Source organism: Giraffa tippelskirchi, chromosome 10, assembly GCF_054371585.1.
Source record: "Giraffa tippelskirchi isolate mGirTip1 chromosome 10, T2T-mGirTip1v1.2.pri, whole genome shotgun sequence".
NCBI classification, from domain to species: Eukaryota; Metazoa; Chordata; class Mammalia; order Artiodactyla; family Giraffidae; genus Giraffa; species Giraffa tippelskirchi.
Window position 1 is genome coordinate 53,924,803 of NC_137284.1, and position 26,229 is coordinate 53,951,031.

A 26,229-nucleotide genomic window follows, 5' to 3' on the forward strand; every position below is an offset into this window, starting at 1 on the left:
GGATGGACTGGTTTGATCCCTTTCTTGGATCACAGCCTTCTTGTGGCAAAGGGGTTCGCATAACTCAATGAAGCCTAGAGCCACGTTGTACAGGGCACCCAAGACAGAAGGGTCATCGTGTCGAGTTCTGACAAACTGAGGTCCGCTGGAAGAGGTAATGGCAACTCACTCCAGTATTCTTGCTGTGAGTACCCCACAAACAGTATGAAAAGGTAAAATAAGATTACAAGTTACGTATTTCTATAAACTCTGAAATCTCGAGAAAAACAAAATGCTTCACAACCTCAAAAAGAACTCACTCATGCCTAAAGCTGCACAGCTCCACAGTATGCTTCTTTTCTTAAATTTGGGAGGAAAAATCAAAGAGTGAGAATATGAGTACCTCAAAGCAACAGTTTTCCCAGGATGGTCCCAGACTAAGATCACCAGAAGCACCCAGGGAGGCACACACTAAAAATGCAAACTCTGGCCCCGTTCTTGTGCTTCATCGCTCAGTCATGTCCAATTATTTGCAACCCCAAGAACTGTAGCCCACCAGGCTCCTCTGTCCATGGGATTCTCCAAGAAAGAATACTGGAGTGGGGTGCCATTCCCTCCTCCATGGGATCTTCCCAACCCAGGGATCGAACCTGTGTCTCCTGCATTGCAGGTGGATTCTTTGCTGTCTGAGCCACCAGGGAAGCCCTCTCTGGCCCCAGCCCTGACCAACTGGATCCAGAACTGTGCAGAGTGGGAGGGATCAGTGAGTCTGTGTTATAACAAGTCTTGGAGGTGATGCTCACCAGGCCTGAATGGGGTGAACACTGTGTTCTTGGGTCTGGGATCCCCAAAGAGCACACTATTTGCATGAGATCTGGAGGTAGCCAGCAACCTCCATTCTCAGAGGATCTGCAGCCCCATGTCCTAGGAAGCTGGATCATCAAAAAGAGTCTAGAATGACATGGGGAACTGAGGCACTGAAGGAGGGAGAGAGGTGTCTACACTGTAAGTGAAGGGTACAGAACAGGAGGTTTGCACGTCTACATCATGCTTGGGGCTCCAGAGCCCAGAAAGTCTAGCAAAAGCCACAAACTTTTATGGGTTTGTGTGTCTGCAACTTTTTACAACCTCCAAGCCCTTCAAAGTACGTAATAGTATATACTTAGAAGGGTCTCAGCTAAGGCACCAGCCAGGGTTTGAAAGGCTTTAAGGAAAGATGAAAGCCTGTGTAGTCAAGGCTGGCCTTAGAAGTCAGCCAAAGGAAATTAACAAAAACTTCACTGGTCCATCTTTTAAAGAGATCTGTCTATATTTCTAACAGCTTTATTGAGGCATATTTGAAATACTATAAAGTTCACTCAATGCAAGCGTACAATTTAATGATCTTAGTAACCAACACAATTAATAAACATTCCGTCAGCTCAGTAAATTCCCACACACCCATCTGTGGTTGATCCTCTGTCTGATCCCAGGGACTTTCTCCCTGCAAAAAATCTGTCTTCTCTACACATTCCAAATAAGTAGAATCATACAATATGTGGTCTTTGCAACTAGCTTCTTTCATTCAGGATGTTTTTGAGGTACAACCATTTTGTAGCATGCATCATTTACTGATTTCTTTTTTTAAGTTTTTTAATGTTGGCCATTTTAAAGTCTTTACTGAATTCGTTACAATATTGCCTGTGTTTTATATTTTGGTTTTGGGGCCACAAGGCATGTGGCATCTTAGCTCCCACACCAAGGATCAACCAGCAGCCCCTGCACTGGAAGGCAAAGTTTTCACCACTGGACAGCCAGGGAAGTCCCTGATTTCTTTTAATAGACCCTGATTGGGAAAGATTGAAGGTGGGAGGAGAAGGGGACAACAGAGGATAAGATGGTTGGATAGCATCACCGACTCAATCAACATGAGCTTGAGTAAACTCCAGGAGTTGTTGATGGACAGGGAGGCCTGGCGTGCTTCAGTCCATGGGGTCGCAAAGAGTCGGACACGAATGAGAGACTGAACTGAATATTCCACTGCATGGAAATAAATACTTGTTGTTTATCCATTCACTACTGCTGGACATTTGGATTATTTTCATTTTTTTGGCTATGAAGGATAATCCTGTCATGAATATTTATCTAACACCTTTGCATAGACATATGTTTAGTTTTCTGGGATTGAATTCCAAGATGGAATTGCTAGGACAGATAGTAAGTTTTCTCTTCACTTTTTTTTTTTTTTTTCTATTTTGGCCACATCACGAGGCCTATGGGATCTTAGTTCCCTGACCAGGGATTGAACCTGGGCCCTGGCAGCGATAGCTCTGAGTGCTAACCACTGGACTTCCAAGGAATTCACTTGCTTAACTTTTTAAGAAAATGCCAAACTGTTTTCCAAAGTGTATGAACTATTCCCACCAGCAATGGCTTCTAGTTGCTGAGTCTAATTTCTCCACATCTTCCACATCTTTGCCAATGCCTGGTATTGTCTTTATTATTATTATTATTATTAAAATCATTCTAGCGGGGTACACTGATATCTCACTGTGACTTTAATTTTTATTTCCCTAAGGACTAAGGAGGTTGAGAATATTTTTATGTGCTTATTTACATTTGTTTATCTTTTTTGCTGAACTATCTGTTCAAATACTCTGCCCAATTTTTATTGGGTTGTTTATGTTCTCATTGTGTTATATGAGTTCTTTATACAAACTGGACAAAAGACTTTTATCAGATATATAATTTGTAAACACTTTCTCACAGTCCTTAGCTTATGGTTTCATTTTGTAATCATATGTTCTGAAATATGGAAACTTCTCATTTCTATGGCATTCAATTTATCAGTTTTTTTCCCTTTTATGAGTTATGATTTTGGTGTTGAATATAAGAACTCTTTGCCCAAATAAAGGTCATGACGATGTTTTATTTGTTATTATATAAAAATTACATAGTTTGAAGCTTTACATTTAATTCTGTGATTCATTTTGAGTTAATGTTTGTATGTGGAGTGATCTAAGGAAGGATCTAAGTTATTTTTTTTCTTTTTACACAAGGGTATATAATAGCTCCAGGCCCATTTGTTGAAAAGACTGTCCTTTTATTTTTTTTCCCCACTGAAAATGCCTTTGTATGTTGGTGAAAAATAAATATGTAAGGATTTACATTCTGGACTTACTTTTAGACTTTCAATTCTGTTCCATTACATGCAGTAATGTCTATCCTTGTACTAACATCACAGTTTTCGATTATTAAGACTTTATAGTATGTTATGAAATTGGAGAGCACCAATTCTTCAGTTTTGTTATTTTCCAAATTGTTTTGTCTATCCTTTGTGATCCATAGGAATTTTAAGATCAGCTTTTCAATTTTTTTTTTTTTTTTAGCTTTTCAATTTTTAACTCAAAAAGTATGCTGGGATTTGTACAGAATTTCATTGAATTTATAGATCAATTTTGGAAGAACTGCAATCTTGATGATATTGAGACTTCTATTCATAAAATGTCTCTCCATTTATTTATATCTCCTTTAATTTCTTTCAGTAATAATGTGTAGCTTTCAGTGTACAAATCTTGCACATTTGTTGTTAAATTTATTCCTTAGTATTCTATTCTTTCTGATGCTATTGCAAATGGAACTATTTTCTGTTTCATTTTTACTGTCTATTGCTAGTGGTTCACTGCTTGCTACCCCAAAATAGGCTTTTTATACATTAATCTGATGTTATTCTTCATTAGTTCTAATAGTTGTGTGTGTATGTGTATGTGTGTAACCTTTGGAATTTTTCAAATGTAGAATCATGATATGTCAGAGTAAAGGCAACTTTACCCCTTAATTTGTTTCATCATTTTTTTTCTTCTTTTTCTCCCCATCATGTAGAATATCCACTACAGTAATGGATAAAAGTGGCAAAAGTGGATAATCTTGCCTTTTCCCTGATCTTACTGACACAACATCCAGTCTTTTGCTATTATATATGATGTTCTCTATGGCTATGGATTATTCCCTGGAGGCTCAGCCAGTAAAGAATCTGCCTACAAAGCAGGAGACCTGGGTTCGATCCCTGGGTTGGGAAGATCCCCTGGAGAAGGGAATGGCTACCCACTCCAGTATTGTTGCCTGGAGAATCCCATGGACAGAGGATCCTGGCAGACTACAGTCTATGGAGTCTCAAAGAGTCAGACACAACTGGGCAACTGACACTTTACTTTGCATAGATTATTCTTTTTTTTTTTTTTAATTAGTTTATTTTCTATTTTTTAACTTTACAGTATTGTATTGGTTTTGCCATACATTGACATGAATCCACCATGGGTGTATGTGTGTTCCCCTTCCAGAACCCCCCTCCCACCTCCCTTCCCATCCCATCCCTCTGGGTCATCCCGGTGCTCCAGCCCCAAGCACCCTGTATCATGCGTTGAACCTGGACTGGCGATTCGTTTCACATATGATAATTTACATGCTTCAGTGCCATTCTCCCATATCATCCTGCTCTCGTCCTCTCCCATAGAGTCCATAATACTGTTCTATTTATCTGTGTCTCTTTTTATGTCTCGCATACAGGGTTATCTTTACTGATTGACTAAATTCCCTATATATGTGTTAGTATACTGTATTGGTGTTTTTCTTTCTGGCTTACTTCACTCTGTATAATAGGCTCCAGTTTCATCCACCTCATTAGAACTGATTCAAATGTATTCTTTTTAATGGCTGAGTAATATTCCATTGTGTATATGTACCACAGCTTCCTTATCCATTCGTCTGCTGATGGGCATCTAGGTTGCTTCCATGTCCTGGCTATTGTAAACAGTGCTGCGATGAACATTGGGGTACACGTGTCTCTTTCAATTCTGGTTTCCTCGGTGTGTATGCCCAGCAGTGGGATTGCTGTGTCATATGGCAGTTCTATTTTCAGTTTTTTGAGGAATCTCCACACTCTTCTCCATAGTGGCTGTACTAGTTTGCATTCCCACCAACAGTGTAAGAGGGTTCCCTTTTCTCCAGACCCTCTCCAGCATTTATTGCTTGTAGTCTTTAGGATGGCAGCCATTCTGACGGGCGTGAAATGGTGCCTCATTGCGGTTTTGATCTGCATGTCTCTGATGATGAGAAATTATTCTTAGCTGCACTTTATCAGGATGAGAACTTTCACTTTTGCTATTTTGTTGGGAGCTTTAATCATCAGTGAGTGAGGAATACTGTCAAATACTTTTCCTTCATTTTTGAGGTCATTTTTTTTATTCCTCATCTTTTTGATGTGTATATTTCCTTGCAATCCTGGGATACATTTCACTTGGTTATATGTACCATCCTTTTTATGGTGCTGAATTCAGATCGTCAATATTCTGTTAAGGAGCTTTCCATCTATAATCACAGAAAAAATTGATCTGTAGTTGTGTTTCCTGTGTGATGTCCTTGCTTCGCCTGAGTGCCAGGGCTATAATAATTCTCATTTTAAAAACTCATTGATTTGTTTTTCACTGTGCTGCATCTTCATTTCTGCGCATGGGCTTTCTCTAGTTGCAGTGAGCAGGGGCTACTCTCAAGTTGCAGCAGCGGGGCTTCTCATTGTGGCAGCTTCTCTTGTGGAGCACGGGCCCTGGAGCATGCAGGCTCAGCAGTTGTAGCAAAAGGGCTCTGTTGTCCCACATCATGCAGAATCTTCCCAGATCAGGGCTCTAACCCATGTCCCCTGCATTGGCAGGCAGATTCTCAACCACTGGACCACCAGGGTCAACCACCTTGTCGATTTTCTTAGTGATTTTTCTAAGCATTAAAATGCGTCTTGATTTATCATTATCTACTTCAGATTAATACTAGTTTAATTTCACTAAAATAGGAAATTCAAGTTACTTTTCTCTTGTGACTGTGTACAAAGAACATATCCTATCACAGAATGTTATGAAAACAGTGGTGAGTAGCAGCATCCTAGTATGTAAAACTCAGTGAGAAAACTTGTTTGTATGATTTGTGGAACTATAAGAAGGACACTGAGGTCCACAGAGCGGGAATTCCTTTAAATTTCTCTCTCTCTACTCTTTATCCCTACTTTTCTATCTCTCTGTTTTAATGTGTTAGAATGGTTTATTCATTTGTCATATATATGCATTGCATATTTTCCCCAACATGTGGGCTGCTTTGCATTGGTTTAATAGTATTGTTTGATGAATAGAGGTTCTTAATTTTAATAAAATTCAACATCAATTCTTTCCATATGGTAAGTCTTTTAAGTATCCTTTAAAATTCAACTTTGCCAAATCAAAATTATAAAGATGTTCTCTGTTTTCCTCTGAAAGCATTATTTTAACTTTCATATTTAAATCTGTAATATATTTGGAATTGATTTTTTGGTACTATGTGAGGAAGGAGTCAAGATACCTTTATCTTCAGACTGCTATCCAACTCACCTAGTGCCATTTACTGGAAAGATCACCCTCTCCCCCTGTGCCACAGGATCAGCTTCATCATGCATCTAGTGATCTTTTATGCCTGAGTCTTTTCTGACTCTATTCTGTTCCCATTTGCCAGTTTTTTGATCTTTGAGACAATACCATAGTGTGTTCATCACTTTTATAGTGTAGATTTTACAGCTTCATTGTTCTTCTGTATTTCACTGGCCAGCTTTTAACTTTTGTATTTCCACGTAGATTTTAAAACCAACTTGGTAATTTGCACATAAAAGTCATTGTATTTATTTTTTATTAGAATTATGCTGAATACATAGATTTTGTTTATTTAATAGAATACTTTGAGGCTGCCAACATGTTTACATTATTGAGTTTTCTGATCATTATATTGTCTATCCTTCCATTTACTGAGGATTTCTTTAATTTCTCTCAGTAAAACTTTAAGATTTTTAAGTGTGGCAATCTTGTCTAATTTTGTTATATTTACTTGTAATTATTTGATATGTATGGTGTTATTTGAAAGAGTAGTTTTTAATTCATTTCTATTTGTTTGTTGCTAGTATATAGACATACAGCTGATTTTTACATACCAATTTTATAAAACAAACAGTATAATCAGGTATTAATTCTGATACTCATAGTTTCCTTTATTTTTTATGGACAAAATTGTAGCATCTTAAGCAATGACCAAGTGTTTCCATGAGATAGGTATTATTTCTTAGGTAAAAATTTTAGAAAAGTATAATGTTGAAGCCACGTGGGAATGGTCTTTTCCTTGTGAGAAGGATATCTCACACACACACACACACACACACACACACACACACACACATCATTCGATGCTGTCCAACTCACTACACGTGGTTTAATTATGACCTTATCCTGCTGTCTGAAATACACAAGAGAAAAATACAAAATCCAACTGTGTCTAATTCTTAGTGCCTCTCACATATTTTCCAAGAAAGTGCTTCTAATAATGTGAAATCTGTGTTTATCTTAAAAGTTTCAGAAAAACTGTCATTTTCCTCCAAAAAAATAGCCATCTTCATTTTCTGGTGGAAATAAAGCTGTAAATAACTAACATCAAGTAGCACTGAATACTTCAGGGAGATACACAATCCCTATAAATTGTGCTTTTGGTGTACATATTCCCCCTCAGGTATAACATTCCACACTGGAGAACCAGACTTAATCCCAACAAGACTCTCACATTTCAACGTCAACTTCCTACATTTGTCAGCTTTCTTCCTCTGAATGCTCAAAGTAAGAAAACGTGCACACATGCAGGATGGAGTCTTCTGACCTCTGGCTTGCAGAGAATGTGTGCCATGATTGTGAGCCTCATCTGAGGAGCACAAGCACCAGGCAGAACCCGAAATCCTGAAAGTCAGCAGAACACTCACTGTCTTGTTGAAAAATCTGAAAACCAGTCCCACACAAACAACCATTTTATCAAAGAAAATCCTTGGGAGATTGATCTATACAAGTCAACAAAGTGAATATTTTAAGTCATATGTGATTTGTAAATCATTTATTTATATTCTGGGCATTCTTGATTTCAAACTTCTGCACTTTTGATGCAAGTGATTTTGGCAGCTTGCAACTGAACTGTTATTACCCTTCTGTTGGGAGAAGGAGTTAGTTAATGCCACAGGTTAAAACATTAGAGTGTGAAAGTGAAGACTGATTTCCCAAGATCAGGAGTTAAAACCCAAGCAAAGTCTATCCAAGCATTTAATTTTATATAAGGCATCACTTCTGATGTCCTGTAATCTGTAATCTATCAGATGTATAACTTTTTGTTATGAAGACACTGATTTGTGTGTGCAGCTATAGGGACAGACCACCATAAATTATTCACTAATCTCAACCAGCTATTACAGGACTTTCATTTCTGGGAGAAACTGTTCTCATTTTCAAGCAAAATTTTCACTAAGAATTTCAAGCACCATCTGCCCTGTCAAGGTCAAAATACCCTACACCTAGAGACAGATGAAAGCCAGATTATGTCTAGTGAATATGTTAGAACAAAACTTAAAGAGAACTTGCATAATTAGACACATTTAAATTTATTTCTGGGTCCATTTCTGAAAATAAAAAGTTGTTGTTTTGATAGAATTGGATCAAATCTTTCAATACAAATCCTTTTGTATTAATCCTTCTTAATTTAGCTTTTAAAAAACATATTCATCCTCCTTCTAAGAATCTCTAAGTTAATACTCACCAAATCCTGCCTTATTTCATCTTATGCTGTCTCTCAAGGTTAGAGGCAGAGCATTTAGAAGTTTGACTTCAGAGCAACCATCTCCTCTCCCGTCAAACCATCAGTACGATAATAAAACATTTCGTGAGTCTCTGACTAGACCTTATTTATACAGATTTTACTTTTGAACATTGTTTGCTTATCCAAAAAATAAAATTATATCTTAATAATAAAAACTGAACCAAACAGAAATAAGTGACTTTAAATCTTCATAAGATTTCAACATATCCACACAAGATAAAGAAGTAATTCAAATAATTTCTAACTCTATACCCTAACTGGGATATATCTTAAGGGCAAAAAAGAATGCAAAAAAATTTGTGAACTTTGCCCAGTAGGTTTCATGCTGATTGTGGTATAAACAGAAGATATCCGCGAGTTTTATGGAAAAGAACAACTAAGTAAATATATTGATAATATTGAGTTATATACAGAGATGGGGACAAAGATAGAGATCAAAAGACATAAAGCAAATTAAACAGGAAAATGTGGACAATGGGTATATATAGTGAAGGGTATATCTTTGTTCCTTGTGCTATTTATCAATATTCTTTAGGTTTGAAATTTTTATAAAGTTTGGTGGTTGAAAAAATCCTCAAGGATGCAAGTCGTGTTTTCCTATCTTTTGTAAACATTGAGATGAGGACTCCCTGACTGTATAAGGCCAAAACTTTGTTTTTTATCATAACTGACAAGTGAGACACAGTATCTTGGATACTTAGGACGCCAACTATTTGAGCCACTTGTATTGAAGCTATTCACTAAATACTGTTGACTTGGGGAAAGGCGGAATCATGCCACCAAGCACAGGGTACTGCAGCCTGGACCTCAAAGGTCCTGGTCCCAAATCTAACATGGATACCAGCTCTCCTTCTCCATGCTCACTTCTTTCCACAGCCCACTGAGATGCTGCCACCATCCTGCTTCCACAGAAACTTCACTTCCTCTCCTATTGACTTATTTCAAGAGTCTAAAAATCTCTCGTGGTGACATCTGGATGTCTGTGTGTACCTGGAGGTATCTGTGGCACCTCACAGCCATACAACTTTGATGGGCATGATGGCAGAATCTCAGAATTGCCTCAGACACTAATAACAGGCCCGGGTAAACATCTGCCACTGACAAGGCCCACATCTCCTGGCTTGATGTCCAGCAACTCCACAGCTGACAATCTGGTAACCTCACAAGTAAGCTCATTTCTTCTTTGAAACACTCTGGCAGTGGGGCAGTTGCTTTCATCTTTCTGAGACACCCTGCTCTGGCCTCATCCTTGCGTCATGGCCTTGGGGCCACACAGAGGCGGCCCAACCCCCTCCCAAGGCAGGACCCTCCTGTACCTGAAGATGTGCTTGCATTACCAGAGTCAACTCTCTTCCAAGTGCTTCATCCACCCACCCACCTGGGTCACAGGTCTTCACCCCACCCTCCTGAAGAACCCACTCTCATCAACACCCTCGTAAGTGGTACCCGGACAGGCTCAGAGCTCAGGTACAAAGCAGTTTCCATCTTACAAGAGGAGACACTCTCCCTGGCTAACCAAGGCCATCCAGCCATTTCTCTTTCACAAAGCACAGGAGGCTTCTGATCTCCCCTGGCCTCTCACAAGGAAGAAGAGAGGCTTCTTTCTCTTCCTGCCGAATTTGCTTACGAAAAATATTCAACGATGTTCCATGTTTAATTCACTTAGTAATGAAAAGTAAATGAGCCCAACTGGCATGTTTGATTTGTGGCGGAAAGAGAGAAACTGCTTTGCAAGAACAAACAAAGTTAAATTAAAGTAAGCGACTCACCCCGAGAGTGGAAATTGAATTTTCCTCCAAAGAACTTAACGCCTTTAAAACATGGGACTGATACCGATAAGACGGCATGCCTTACTGGAACCCAGCTCCCGTGGGTTCCCCGGGGCCCAGAGGGCAAGGACTCGCGTGCTAGGGCATGGATGCAAATATCGAAACTCACAAGCGTCCCATCCTGTATCCTGTTCTTTATCCTGCCCTGCATCCCATCGTGCGTTTCTCCCTGCATCCACGGAAAGCGCTCGGGAACCCGTGCATCATCGCAGCGCGCAGGGCCAACCGCGCATGCACCTACCGTTTTTGCAGATGGGGCAGCACTGGTCAGGCTCGTACACTGGGTCCACGCACTCGGTCTGTGGACAGGCAGACACTGCGCACAGCACTTCCCCGCTGGCCTCGCAGCGGCACCGCTCGCACGGCGACACCTGGAACACAGGCCACGGTAAGGGGTAGCGTCTCCATCCTCGGCTGAAGCTTCACACACTTACCCGGCCCAAGAGGACAGGGACAGAGGTTGAGAAGGCGCCCCTGGGCGTGAGTACACCGACCTGACGGGGACCCCGAGGTTGCTCTCTCCCTCCCAGCTCCACACCGGGGAGCCTCTGTATTTTTATTAACCCACATAGTGAGCTTCTTTACACGCTTTCTGTGAAAGAAAGATTTTGGTTTCTCTAAAAATTACACAGCACGTTGTACTGAATTCTTGCCCACCCAGGCATCCTGTAGGTCCTGCATAGCCCTGCCCAGGGCCAGCCGGCTTTCAAGGCCCACTCTTATCATCTCTGCCCAATGAAGACAGCAGAGTAGGACAGGAAGGGTAGGGGTGAGGGAAGGAGAAACCTAGGGCTTCTCAGAGCTGGGCACCTGGCCAGGGGCTGTCCCAACATGACTCTTTTATCTCTCAGGGAAGCAGTAACCACACCTACTCCAATGATGGCCCTTGTTTCTGGCAAGGAAACTGAGACTCAGGTGTCAGGCAACTGGCCACAGGTGGTGCAGACCTTTCATCAGAGGCAGGGCTTCGGCTCCAGAGTCCAAGGCCACTCATGGGCCATTGCTTCCATCACCCAGTGTCACCACATCCTTCACATCCTGGCTCCAACTGGCCTCGCTGACTTTGCCAGCCACTGGCCCCAGTGCTACCTTTTTGGATCTCTCCAATCAAGCATAACAAGGAGCTTCCCACGTGGCACTAGTGGTAAAGAACCTGCCTGCCAAAGTAGGAGATGTAAGAGACATGGGTTCGATCCCTGGGCTGGGAAGATCCCCTGGAGGAGGGCATGGCAACCCACTCCAGTATGCTTGCCTGGGAATCCCATGGACAGAGGAGCCTGGGGGGCTATGATCCATGTGGTCGCACAGAATCGGACACGACTGAAGCGACTTAGCACACAATCAAGCATTATGGCCATTCCTGGCAAGGCTGGACATTGCCAACAAATCCCCCTGAGTTACTACTCAGACAGGTCATGGTGGGGATATTTATTTTCCTGGAAACCAACAGTGGAGTGATTTTTCCTTTGGGTTAGACCCATGACAAAGTGAAACAGGACATGCAGACCCAGCAATCAGACACTATGATATGGGGTACATGCTTTAAAGGACAGTGCAGAGTGGGGGAGGATTGTCAAACTGAGTTTTCTGGACAGGGAGGCCCTGCTTCACTTTTGCCAGTAGTACAACCAGTGCCACACAAATGACTCTCATGGCTGCTCCCTCGGACTGAACAGTGCAAATACCGCAAACTGAACTCCCCACTGAATGAACTGACATCTCCACTGAGTGGCCTGGTTACTCCATGAAGCAAAAGCTCTACTTGTCCTTAAAGGCATGTTTTTCAGGCACTAGACCACCATGTGGCTGAGTCAGGAGTGAGGGGTGTGTGTGTGTGTGTTCACACTTAGAAAATAAGAGAAATAAAACACTGAAAAAAAACTTTAGAGTTGCCCAGGACAAAATCTTGACTGGTTTGCATTACAACCGTAGAAGTTAAAATCAATCTGACAGCAATGTAAAGGCACGTGTTTGAGAAGCAGTGCCGGCACGAGAAGGTTCTCTTGCTACCATAACAAGCATGGCTCCGCTGCTCCCCTCCTGTCCTTCTGTCTCCTACCAGTTCCCCGTTCAGCCTGTAGCATCCTCGTGTCCAGGGTGGGTTTACTCAGTGAGCAGGATATGAAAAGAATTTTGGAATTTTAAAAAGCAGAGATCCTGAGTTGCAAGGGCTACAGCTCACTACACGTCAGAGGCTCCAGATGGGAGGCATAAAACGCAGAGTGTGTAGGTTAGACTGAGAGGAGTCACTTCCCTGAAGTGAGGATAGTCACACTGGGAGGGCTGGAGACTTAGGGAGGAGCAAGTGGGCCGGGAGTCACTGCAGTCTGTCATCAAGAAACGGGCACAGGGACCTCCCTGGTGGTCCAGTGGTGAAGACTCCATGCTCCCAAAGCAGGGGCACAAGTTCAATCCCTGGTTGGTCAACTAAGATCCTGCATGCCTCATGGCATGGCCAAAAAATGGGCAACAGCCAGGCACCACACCACACCCTGGCTGTCATGCAGCAAGCAGGAAAAAGCCCCATTTGGGTTTGGGAATTTGAAAGGAGAGAAGGGCCTCCTGTCCTGTCCCCAGGACAGGGCTTCAGGAGAACAACAAAGGTGCAGCTTCAAGCCAGAAAGCTTCGTCACAGGTCCTAAGTAGCCCCTCCTGAAAACCAGTCTTCTTCCTGCTCTGGGCCTGAGACATAGCCCTGCCCCACCACAGAGCCATACTCAAATCACACAAGCAGCTTGGACTGCTATTTTCTTTAAGGACTGCAACTTGGGACTTCCCTGGTTGTCTGTGTTGAGTCCTGCCTCAAGGCCACAGGTGTGAAGACTTTTACTAAGGCCACAGAAGCAGAGCCCAGAACCAAAGTCACCTTTGAAGCTGACTGACTCCCTTTGTAACTGTTGTCAAAAGCCCCGTGATCTTCACTAACAGACTAGGTCACTCTGAATTAGGCAAAGATGCCCAACAGGTGGTGCCAGTGGTAAAACATCCATCTGCCAATCCAGGAGACATAAGAGATGTGGGTTTGATCCCTGGGTCAGGAAGATCCCCTGGAGGAGGGCATGGCAACCCACTCCAGTATTCTTGCCTGTAGAATCCCCATGGACAGAGGAGCCTAGAGGACTACAGTTCATAGGGTCGCAAAAAGTTGGACACAACTGAAGTGACTTAGCACGCACACACACCACCCTACACTGCCCTAACCGATCACCTAGTGCCAACCTTCCAGCAGGAATTTTCTTTGTTTAGAGGCTATAAAAACCAGCTACTAACCTACGAAAACTGTTGACTCTCCCTGGTCTTTCAGGAAGTCTGCCTGCTGTGCTCACAGTGCCCACATTATCTCTGCTCTTTGTTCTTAATAAACTCACTCCCTTATGAAATATTCTGTGTCTGGAAATTATTTTCCAACCCATGCTCGAACTGCTGCAACAGTCCAGTGGTTAAGACTCTGCACTCTCAGTGCAGAAGGCCCCGAGTTCAATCTCTGGTCAGGGAACTAGATCCCACATACGGCAAGCCACAACAAAGATAGAAGATCCCATGCCTACTTGGCACAGCCAAATTAATTAATGAGTAAATTAAGTAACTTAAACTAATAAATAAGTTTTTTTAAAAAAGGTTTGCAACTTGATCAAAGATTGGATTGTAGGTTTTACTATCACTAAATATTTGGAAATCCTGGTTCAACTATGTGGACGTTTGTTTACTTCTCAAAAATCGGAGTTTAGGCTTACATTCAAGATCACAAGGGTGTCCCTTCCAGACTTCAGCCCTGCTCTGCCTTCCCCAACCACGTGTGTGGCTGAAAACTCCCTTGGCCAATGGTAGCAGGTGGGGGCAGCAGACTGGCTTCTAGGACCCTGGTGGGAAGTCAGCCTGCCCATGGCCTGATCGGATTCCACACGGCTGCTCTGACTCCAGGCACCCGGTCTGAGCACTGCCCGAGCCAAAGGACCCTCAGCTTCCAGCTGCCAGCCCATGTTCTCCGTCCTTCAGTGCAGATTGAAGGTGAGGATGCCTAGTGGGTTCCTGAATCTGTGAGCAGCAATGTAAGCTTCTAAGGGACATTTCCGCAGTCTCTCCTGTTAGCAATAGCTACCTACACTGTGTATAACACATCCAATGACTGAAATATCACCCTCTGCAGTCTTCCAGTTACAAATCCAAGTTTTGTACAGATAGAAATTAGATGCAGAGGCTGGAAGAACACTTGGTCATTTGAGGAAGAGGAGTCTACTCTCAAGGAACCCACCATGGACTGGAGTAGTCAACTGTTGTGTTGAAGGAGAAGAATATGATTTTTCAGACCGAGAGTACAGATAAGCTCTAGGTCATTCATTCATTTACCCCAGTCCTGAGGCCAGATGATGAGCCCCTACTGTGCGCTACTTCTAGAAAGGTGGGAACATGGGTCATGGCTGGGAGGGGGTGATGGCTAGGAAGGCCGGCGAGGGGCCAGTAATTGACCGGCCTCAGATCCAAGTCTGGATGCTGAGGGCTGCTCTGTCTCACAGGCCTCCTCTGCTTTCAGAGTCACCCCAGTGACTGTGACTTAAGAACAACTTCAAAGTGGATCTCATCTGAAGGGCTTCCCTGGTGGCTCAGATGGTAAAGAATCTGCCTGCAATGCAGGAGACCGCGGTTCTATCTCTGGGTCAGGAAGATCCCCTGGAGAAGGAAGTGGCAACCCACTCCAGTATCCTTGCCTGGAGAATCCCATGGACAGAGGAGCCTCACGGGCTATAGTCCATGGGGTTGCAAAGAGTTGGATACTACTGAGCAACTAACACTTTCACTTTCAACCTGAAGCAAAACCATGAAGAACAGACTTGTCGGAATATGTTTTCAATGAAGCATCTATGAACAGATGAAAGAAAGATATTAACTTGACAGTGACTAAAGTGTTTTCATAGTTAGAATCTTAGAATGCTCAGTAATGATGTACATATCCGTATCACATGTGCATAGGCAGTAAGACTGTAAATTAAATACTGAGTTTATTTCTAAACAATTAAGTAGGAACAAGCAATATAATTTACACATGAAATGATTCTTAAATGTAAAATGAGGCCTTCATGATGGATACTGCTTATATCAATCACCTCATACATAAATGATCTATATAAGTGCGTAGTGATTTGGGAAGAACTTCTGTACTAGTCATCAATTAGCAGTTGTATTTTATCCCATATATTTCACATTCATGAATTCAGGTGCAGTTAGATCTCTGTCTGTAAGGAGCTTTGCCTTGTGTCATTTCATAACCATGGTTATAATCATTATAACTGTGAGAAGGACCAGGCTCTGAAACACAGCACAAAACTATTGTGTTCAAAGGCTGAATTTGAATCCCACTCTTGTCTGTGTCCTAAACATCTTTCTACTCTCAAGGCAGCAACTTATTTTGTACAACATGTATTCTTTTTTTTTTTCACTTCTTTTACTCAGCATTGTGACCTTGAGATGTATCTGTGCTGTGGCATACCATTCCTTTTTGATCATATTCCATTGGATAGACATGCTACAGTTTGTGTATCCATTTACTTGCTTATGGACATTTGGGTTGTTTCTAGTTTGGGGCTGTTACCCATAAAGCTGCAATGAAAACTCGGGCACACAAAAAAGAAATTAATTTCCAGATACTTCCTGCTGCTTCATCCCGCCTACACAAGTACCTTCTCCTCACCATCCGGCAGAATGTGCACCTACCTGGGAATGCCAATATACTTTTCTTAAATCCAGTTTCTACACATCTTTCTGTCCTGCGCTACCAGAAAAGGCTGGTGGCCCAGGTGAGAAGTCAAAGATGCCTTGTGTCACCTGAATTCTGCTCTCTGACTAACAACCGGCATTATATTTCCAATCCGGAACTTTGTCCTGGGGTTGCTGGCATGGAAGCCATTAAACCCCACTAATTCCATGCTGAAGGCAGATGCATCTGCCAGAACAGACAAATGAGAGACCATGAAAATCCTAGTAAAATGTCCCAAGAAATTGTAACATTTTCATAGATGGGATTAATTTATGCATGAAGAGATGTCAGCCCAGACCTTTCTCAACTAAAATCATTCAACCTGAAATAAACTCTTCTCTTTATTTCATCCATCAGCAGAGAGATCCTCTTTATTTTTCTAACCCTTTTACTGTTGGATCCTGCGAAGTAAGATTAACATGAAAACAAAGAGAAACACTGAAATCTGGGGCTTCCCTCTCCCTTCCCCTTTCCTGATCCTCCATCCTCTCCTTTCTTCAAATATCTGTAAGCCCCAGGACCCCTTGAATTTCTGCAGGCACACTGGCTGAGAGTACAGTCCTACTCCCAGCCTGTGGTCAGCTGCTAACTAGGTTCAGCACAACTCAAGAGCCAGCGCTGAGTCCCTGTCACATTGGAATAGTTATAGCAACTGAGCTGGTGCAAAATGCTGCACAGGTTCAATAAATATTGGCTGGGTCAAGGAAAAAACAGTTGGAAAAACACAAGAGCTGAACTTAACTTGCACAGCACATGAGAAACAGAAAAAAATGAAATCTACATCTTTGCTTCAGAAAGGGCTGGTCACCACCTGGTAAGGAGCTGCTGGAGGATTGATTAGATGCCCACACACAAGGCAAAGGGAAGACAGATCCTTCTATTATGAGGGATCAAGATTTGGATTACATGCTTAATCCACAAACAGAAGAGAAGATACACACGTTAGAATGATATAAACACAAAAATGGAGACTTACAGAAAGGATCCAACAGTGCATAGAGGGATGTACGGAAATTAGGCCCCTAAACCCACAGCCTGACATCAGTAAGCAAATCCTGGAGATTCTGGAGCAATGCAGTCCTGCACATGGGAAGCAGGTGTCCCACCATGCTCTGCCTGTTACATCTCTCCTAACTGTTCTACTTGGTGTGTCACGGTTTCCTATAAATAGCTAAAACTTATATGGAATAGCTGAGGACGCGTACACTGACAAGCTGGAACCAAGACTGTTGGTAGAAATACCAACAATTTCAGATATGCAGATGATACCACTCTAATTGGTAGAAAGTGAAGAAGAACTAAAGAGCTTCTTGATGATGATGAAAGAGAGAGTGAAAAAGCTGGCTTGAAATTCAACATTCCAAAAAGTAAGGTCATGGCATCCAGTCCCATCACTGCATGGCAAATAGAAGGGGGAAAAGTGGAAACAGTGACAGACTATTTTCCTCGGCTCCAAAATCACTGCAGACAGTGACTGCAGCCATGAAATTAAAAGATGCTTGCTTTTTGGAAGGGAATCTATGACAAACCTAGACAGCATATTCAAAAGCAGAGACATCACTTTGCTGACAAAGGTCCGTATAGTCAAAGCTAGGGTTTTTCCAGTAGTCATATATGGATGTGAGAGTTGGACCATAAAAAAGGCTGAATGCTGAAGAATTGATACTTTCAAATTGTGATGCAGGAGAAGACTCTAGAGAGTCCCTTGGACTGCATGGACATCAAACCAGTCAGTCCTCAAGGAAATCAACCCTGAATATTCATTGGAAGGACTGATGCTGAAGCTACAATATTTTGGCTACGTGATGCTGAGAGCCGACTCATTGGAAAAGACCCCGATGCTGGGAAAGATCGAAGGTAAGAGAAGAGGGTGGCAGAGGATAAGACGGTTAGATAGCATCACTGACGCAATGCATATGAATTTGAGCAGACTCTGGGAGATAGTGAAGGACAGAGGAGTCTGGAGGGCTGCAGACTCAGACACAACTTAGCAACCGAACAACAACAAACATACTCTCTTACTTACCCAATGGACCAACTTCAAGTCCAAATATAGAGGTTACCAGATGTGGACACACACACCCTGCAGACTGGGGATTATGCAGGTATGGGTCCTGGGACAGAAAGACAGGAAAAGGCTGCCCAGGACCTACCACCAAATCCTCCAACCTCCACTGGCCAATCCCATAGGCTCCCTACCTAATAGAATCCTGTATCTCACAGAGCCATACAAAGACTTGCCTAAGTCATTCACCTCAGTGCCCAGTCTGGCTGGGGAACTGAGACACTAACAGAAAAGCAGAAAATGGCAGATGCCAACTGAGCTGTACGCATATTCAGTTCAGTTCAGTTCAGTCGCTCAGTCGTGTCCGACTCTTTGCGACCCCATGAACTGCAGCACGCCAGGCCTCTCTGTCCATCACCAACTCCCGGAGTCTACCCAAACCCATGTCCATCGAGTCAGTGATGCCATCCAACCATCTCATCCTCTGTCGTCCCCTTCTCCTCCTGCCCCCAATCCTACCCAGCGTTAGGGTCTTTTCCAATGAGTCCACCCTTTGCATGAGGTGCCCAAAGTATTGGAGTTTCAGCTTCAACATCAGACATTCCAATGAACACCCAGGATTGATCTCTTTTAGGATAGATTGATTGGATCTCCTTGCAGTCCAAGGGACTCTCAAGAGTCTTCTCCAACACCACAGTTCAAAAGCATCAATTCTTCGGCGCTCAGCTTTCTTCACCATCCAACTCTCACATCCATACGCATATTACAACTCCTAAAGGCAAAGCTGTCACTAGGGGTTGGAGGGAGAGGAACGAGTATAGACTGGAATGTGGGTAAGTCAGCTGCAGAAAAGGTGGAAGGCAGAGAAGGGGCACCACGTAGGCAAGGAGGATGTCTCATTGCTCCTCAGTTCCCTCCTGGGGCCAAGAACCTACCCTAAAGAGATTCAGAAATCTAACCTGGTGAGAACAAACATTTCCTACCATCAGCAGAACTAAAAGAATTGTTCTAAAACTAAAGAACAAGAACTCAGTGTTGGTGCGTCTGAGTTTTATTTATATATTAGTCATTCAGTCGTGTCTGACTCTTTTGTGACCCCATGGACTGTAGACCGTCAGAGTCATCTGTCCATGGGATTTCCCAAGCAAGGATACTGGAGTGGGTTGCCATTGCCTGCTCCAGGGGATCTTCCCAATCCAGGGATATACTATGACTTTGTTTGTTTAATTTTTCTGATAATCTTCAATTAAGGAACAAGTTGCCATGCAGAGATATGTACAAATTTTAACTTTTTTTTTTTCAGGAGAAGTTTTTCAATAGTTTTAAAAGAAAAACTAAAGTAAATGTTTTCAAGTTTGAGATATTCTATCACTTTCTCATTTCATTTTGTTTTAATCTGCAAAACAACAATCTAAATTAAAGTTTTGAAATCAGAAAATTTTCTTAAAAAAAGAGAATTCCTCTGTTCACATATTATCTTTTCTCCCCCCCCCCCCCCGAATGGATAGTAACTTCTTTAATAACCATTCTTTACTTTTCTGATGTTATATTTTCATAGGGTAAAGTTATTTTAAGAAAAAATTTAATGTGATAAAAGTAAATGTTATCGAAACTAAAAAAAAAGAGAGAAAGAGAGAAAGAAACGAGGCAGGAGCTAAAGTTGCCCTTCCCTAAAAGCAGTCTAGGCTTGGCCCTGGATGACAGCATCCTCCCAAAGCCACTGTCACACTTTTGTCACCAGATGGCGAGAGTGTCCTTTCTAGCTGCTAAGTGTCTTTCCAAAAGTGCCCAGAGTCACACTTGTGAGCAGGATGCACTTAAGGGGAATCGAAAAGTCCCTTCTACTTAGACCACAGGTCTCATCAGCTTCTGATGACTGGGAGCTGGGTTATTTTGGAGCTGGAGGAAAAGGCAGGAGCAACGCTTTTCAACCCTGCTTTTGTATGGAGTGAACACACACCCGCAGGGCTGATGAACTGCCAAGAAACCTGCTTAGCAAGTCAGGGCAGCGGCTGGAACTGAGAGTCTGGTCAGGGCACTGGGTCATTCAGGTACCATCTTCATGAGTATGTCCTGGACCATTCTTCCTACTCTGACCACTATCTCCTGACTCCCAGAAAGAAGTCTGAAAGATGTTATGCAGGTCCCAGCTTTCTTTTCAGCAATCACTTTGGACTAAATCCTTCCCCAACCTTACTACAGGTTCCACACCCGAAACTGTCTTAAATTAGAGGAAGGCCTCACTAAGCCCCAGCAGAGTCCTGCCTGGGACATGGAGGCACCAACCAGCAGCCTGCATCTTCCAGACTCCAAGCGCTATCTGAGCTCCACCCCTATCCATCAGGGCCAGTATGGGGGGGCCCACTCCCTATAAGGCTCTCTGTCCTCTCCCTACCACAAGGACAGCAGCTCTGAAATGAAATGAACCTGATCCACAGCCAGCTTCCAGCCACCATGGTAGCTAATGGCCTCGTAGTTACAGCAAGCAGCTGCTTCCTCTGCCTTTAGAGATTTTTTGTTTTGTTTTGTTCTTTTTGTCTTTCCCCGGCTGTCAGAGAATGGATTTGCACTCAAAGGGACTTAATTAAGAACTGTCCCCAGGAGCTGTCAGTTTCCAGTCTCAGGAAGAACACAACTTCACCCACCACACACACACAGAGCAGATGAACAGAACAACAGTCTGACAACCCGACAAGGCCCTGCTTTCTTCTCAGGCACCAAAGACTGATTTTTTCTTCTTTATAGTTTAGCTTGAAACAGGACCCTCTGCCTAACATCTTTCAAAACTTCTTGTGAATAATTCCTTCGGATAAATTTGGATCATGCAGGAACTCACTTACAAGGAGGAAAATGTGGACAGTGTTTACATGGTGTATTTCACCTGGTGGCAAGCAGTCAAATAGTTGGGATGAGAATGAAGACTGCTTCTTCTGAGATGAAGATCCAAGCCTGGTGAATGTCCTGGAAGGGTCCCGATCTGACAGATCACACAGTCAAATAAGATGCAGCAAAAAACCTGCTGGCCTCCTGTTAAGGGCTGAATATTTGTAAATACATATGGTTAAAATTTATATGGCGAAGCTTTCACCCACAGCGTGATGGTCTCTGGAGGTAGAGCCTGTGGGAGGTCATAAGGGTAAGACGAGACCGAGTTCATGATGTTGAGGCCCTCAGGGTGGGGTTAGTATCCTCCTGTTAGAGGAGGAAGGCCCTCTCTCTACATGTGAGGACATGGTGAGAAGGTGGCCGTGTACAAGACAGAGCAAGCAGAATCAGACCCTGCAGGCACCTCAATCTTGGACTTCAAGTCTCCAGAAACAGGAGAAGCCAATTTCTGTTGTTTCAGGCACCCAGTTTTGTGTATTTCCCTCTGGCAGCCCCAGCTAAGACACCACTCGCACCCCCATTTCTGCAGTGGAGAGAGGTATGTGTCCATGTGGACCCAGCCCTGGCCCCCAGCTCTTGGCTTGCTGCAAACAAAGCTGGCAGAGAGGAGGTGGGACCAACAGGGTCTGGAGTGACCCAGGGCCACCTGCAGCCAGGCTCAGAGCCCCAGCCTGGACCCCACTCCCAGTAGGGAGGGCCTCTCTCCTCCCACTTGGGATAATGGGGGATGGTGAGACTTTGATGGGGCAGCTTTAATACTTTACCTATTCACAGATTTCTAAAATTAAGACCTTAATAGAAGGGACATGAGGTCACCTGGGCATGATCACCCACTCAGGCCACATGGGGGAAAAAGCTAGGGCAGCAGTTCTGTTAAAGCTAAACTCCTTCTGGGAACTCCTCGTTGTCCAGTGGTTACGACTCAATGCGTCCACTGCCAGGGCCCAGGTTCAGTCCCTGGTCGAGGAACAAAGAGCCCACAAGTTGAGTGGTACAGCCAAAAAATTTGAAAAGCCCAACTGCTTTTAAATAATGAGAGGATCTAAACTCTTTTGTTTTAGAATTAGCATAAAGGTTGCTGCTGCTGCTGCTGCTAAGTTGCTTCAGTCGTATCTGACTCTGTGTGACCCGATAGACGGCAGCCCACCAGGCTCTGCCATCCCTGGGATTCTCCAGGCAAGAACACTGGAGTGGGTTGCCATTTCCTTCTCCAGTGCATGAAGGGGAAAAGGGAAAGTGAAGTCGCTCAGTCGTGTCCAACTCTTAGCGACCCCATGGACTGCAGCCTATCAGGCTCCTCCGTCCATGGGATTTTCCAGGCAAGAGTACTGGAGTGGGGTGCCATTGCCTTCTCCAACATAAAGGTTAAAGATAAGTAATCCTTAGGAGAAAGAAGCAATAAAATGAATGGGCTTCCCTGGTGGCTCAGTGGTAAAGAATCTGCCTACAATGCATGAGACGCAAGAGACATTGGCTTGATCCCTGGGTCAGGAAGATCTCCTGGAGAAAGAAATGGCAACCCACTCTGGTATTCTTGCCAGGAAAAATCTCATGGACAGAGGAGCCTGGTGGGCTACAGTCCATGGGGTCACAAACAGTTGGACATGACTGAGGCAACTGAGCATGCACAGTCTTCCTTTAATATACAAATGACAAAACCTAAGTGTCTTCCAAGAGCAGGCTTTTAAAAGGTGGGTGTGAGATGTGATGAGAGGATTGGTTTCCTTGGGGATACAAGTTCAGAAATGAGGCAGTGAACTGGTGATAATAGGAAGTGGTGGGGACTCTGGCAAATGGAGAAAGCACTTAATACATTGAAACCCATATGTGTATCTCTTCCTAACACACATACATGTACACATAACAGAAGCAAACAAAACCATGCTGCTTTCTTTCAGCATTCTTCACTTGAGATGGAAGTAATAACGCTTAAACGCTAAATGGGGAGAGATGAAGACCTCCGGAGGCGAGCTGACTCAGTGGAGCTGGAGGGAACAAGGGTCACAATCACCAACTAGAAAGTGCACACGTGGACACATCTGAGGTTGCAGCCTGGCTGCCTGCAGCCTGCCTCAGCTGTCAGTCACCCAGCAAGTGCTGGAGCACGGGCTGAGCCTGGAGCACAGGCATCCTCAGCCCGCACCTTTGGCCCCTGCACTTCCCCTCGAAGCTCAGCCTCTTCCACAGCATCCTGCAGTTACAGCAGGCCAGCCCACAGTTTCTCCAGTTAATGAGGTCCCTTTCCACGGAGGTTTAAAACACCATGGGGCTCACTCACAAGAAAGGGACCCTCTTTGAGCTCAGACACGTCCCTGAAGGCCGACCATTCAGTTGTTTCGGGGGCCCCTCACTGTTACCCCGGAGCAAGATGAGCTTACCTCCTTGGCTCCCTGGAGGGCACAGGAAGCCTGAGGGGAACTCTATTGCCAGCGGGAGGTGACCTGAGCCGAATGGTTGACATCACAGCACAGTTTATCCCTCAGGTCACTGGCATCCCCTGCTCCTCACAGGCCCAGGCAAAGGCAGCAGGCTTGTCAGAATTCTTTCTCTTTCTGCCTCCCAGACCCTGACATTTCTGCAAGTGTGACATGACTGAACTACTGGCCGGTGGAGGCAAAGGTGCTGCGGGCGGCCCTGTTCCCTGTGGGAATGGACTGCCAGCATCCTGGCCCCCTGGCTTCCCTGCACTGGGACCTGGGGGGACAGAGGTGCCCCTACAACAGCGTCCACTGGCTTGGGGCCCTGTGTCCCCAGAACATAACTGTCAACAATTCAAGAGTATGACCAGGCTTAAAACTATGGCTCCTGACATGTTAACAGGAATGAATAGATATGAGTCCTGGCTTGTTGAAATGACTTTATTTTTTCGAGGCTTTTGAATCAAAACTATCGAGATAGATTTGGGGAAAAAGAAACTCAGAGAATTTAAAAGTAAAATGCAAATAACATTTTTTTTAAAGATTTTGTGACATGGACCATTATTAAAGTCTTTTTTGAATTTGTTAAAACATTGCTGCTGTTTATGTTTTGGTTTTGGGGCCACAAGGCATGTGCAATCTTAGCTCCCCAACCAGGAATCAAACTGGCACTCCCTGAGTTGAAAAGTGAATTATTAACCACTGGATCACCAGGGAAGTCCCCAGGAAATTTTTAAAGTTGCACCAGGGAAATGTAAACGACTGTACCATGTCAACGAAAGCAAAGACACAAGACAGAAGGTCCAACCTGTCTGGTAGAGTGTGTGTTACTATTTATTTCTGAGCTGCCTCAAGAGCAGAAGGGCCATGTCACTAAGAAGTGGCATCACTAGCTGTGGTTTTATACATGTGTATGTGTATATGTATATATATATGCTTAAATATATTATGTATGTGTGTGAGTGTTAGTTGCTCAGTTGTGTCTGACTCTTTGCGACCTCATGGACTATAGCCCACCAGGCTCCTCTGTCCATGGAATTCTCCAGGCAAGAATACTGGAGTGGGTAGACATTCCCTTCTCCAGGGGATCCTCCCAACCCAGAGATCACACCCACGTCTCCTGCATTGCAGGTGGATTCTTTACCATCTGAGCCACCAGTTTTTGTTGTTCAGTTGCTCAGTAGTGTCTGACTCTTTGTGATCCCACGGACTGCAGCACCCCAGGCTTCCCTGTCCATTGCTATTTCCCAGAGCTTGCTCAAACTCATATCCATTGAATTGGTGATGCCATCCAACCATCGCATCCTCTGTTGTCCCCTTTTCCTACTGCCTTCAATCTTTCCCAGGATCAGGGTATTTTTCAATGAGTTAGCTCTTTGCATCTGTTGGCCAAAGTATTGGAGTTTTAGCTTCAGTATCAGTCCTTCCAATGAATATTCAGGGTTGATTTCCTTTTGATCCATTGGTTTGATATCCTTGCTGTCCAAGAGACTCTCAAGAACCTTCTCCAGCACCACAGTTCCAAAGCATCAATTCTTTGGTGAAGCTCGTATAATATTATGTACACTTAATATATAAGTGTGTGTATAAACATATACACATGCATATATCTTTCTTTAGATTTATTGGGATTTCTGAATCAGGAAATAGGAGTCTTTCAATGAGAAAGTCTCCAGCACTATCTCTTCCTTTTCTCACATTCTCTGCTAGCTCTTTCAAAATTCTAACTGCATGTATGTTACCTTCTCTCTCAATCCTCCGTGCACCCAAGCGTGTCTTTCCTACATTCCATCTGTGCACCTGTGTTTTATTCTGGGTCACTTCTTCAAGTCTACCCCCAGGTTCACTACATTATCTCAGAATCTGCATCTATCATCCTGCCAAACTCTCCCCTTGAAGATCAGTTCTAATGACTGTAGCCTTCCTTTATAGAGGTTCTATCTGATTCCTTCCCAAAGCTGATGAGTACTTTGGATATAGTGATATTGTTTACCCATCCATTTTATTCCCACATTTATTTCTCTAGGCATAAAAAAATAATTCTCATTTATATCCTGACATCTGAGTCTGATCTGACTGCTTTTGTCTCAGCTGCTCTTTCTCCTTATGTGTTATTGTTATTTTGACATCATATTCCTTGGAACTGTATTCGCGGGGAATCTCTGAGGCCAGAGGGTGTTTGCCTCTGCCTGACACCTGTGGGCACTGCCAGTCTGGGGCCCCTTTAAATGAAAATATTCCACGTGGATTATCCAGAGCACTCAGGGAAGCATGGCCATGAGCTCCCCATCCACAGGAGGGCACATGCAACTGCTGACAGTGAGGCCCAGCTCTGCCCACCCTGAGGCCATCCAGGGGCTGTGTCTGCACTGCCCTCCTGCAGGACAAACTCTTCTGGGGAGCCTGCTTTTATGAGACACATCCTGATCTAATTCTCTCCACCTGTGGTCCTGGACTTGCCACGTGCCCCAGCCTGGCCATAAGTACCAAGCGTCCAGGTCCCAGGCATCAGTGATGGCCCTCAGCCAGCCACTCCTGAAGCCAGCCACCCCTCTGGCTGACTTTCCTCCCTGGATTCAGATATCCACCTCCAGGGACTAATTTCTCTGTGAGTGTGTGTGTGTCTTTTTGCCATTTCTGCTGTGCTTTTAAGATGTGTTTTACTGTATGAGATCCAAGATTTCATGA

At 43.7% G+C, this 26,229-nt stretch overlaps 1 protein-coding gene across 1 annotated transcript in view; it reads right to left on the minus strand.

Annotated features, from left to right (window-relative positions):
- The window catches only part of VWC2 (von Willebrand factor C domain containing 2), a 123,612-nt gene that overhangs the window by 88,173 nt on the left and 9,210 nt on the right, over nt 1-26,229 (minus strand). Inside the window, exon 2 of the mRNA XM_081537455.1 lies at nt 10,723-10,852. Coding sequence (XP_081393581.1) covers nt 10,723-10,852 — 130 coding nt within the window. The remainder of the gene's footprint in view (nt 1-10,722; nt 10,853-26,229) is intronic.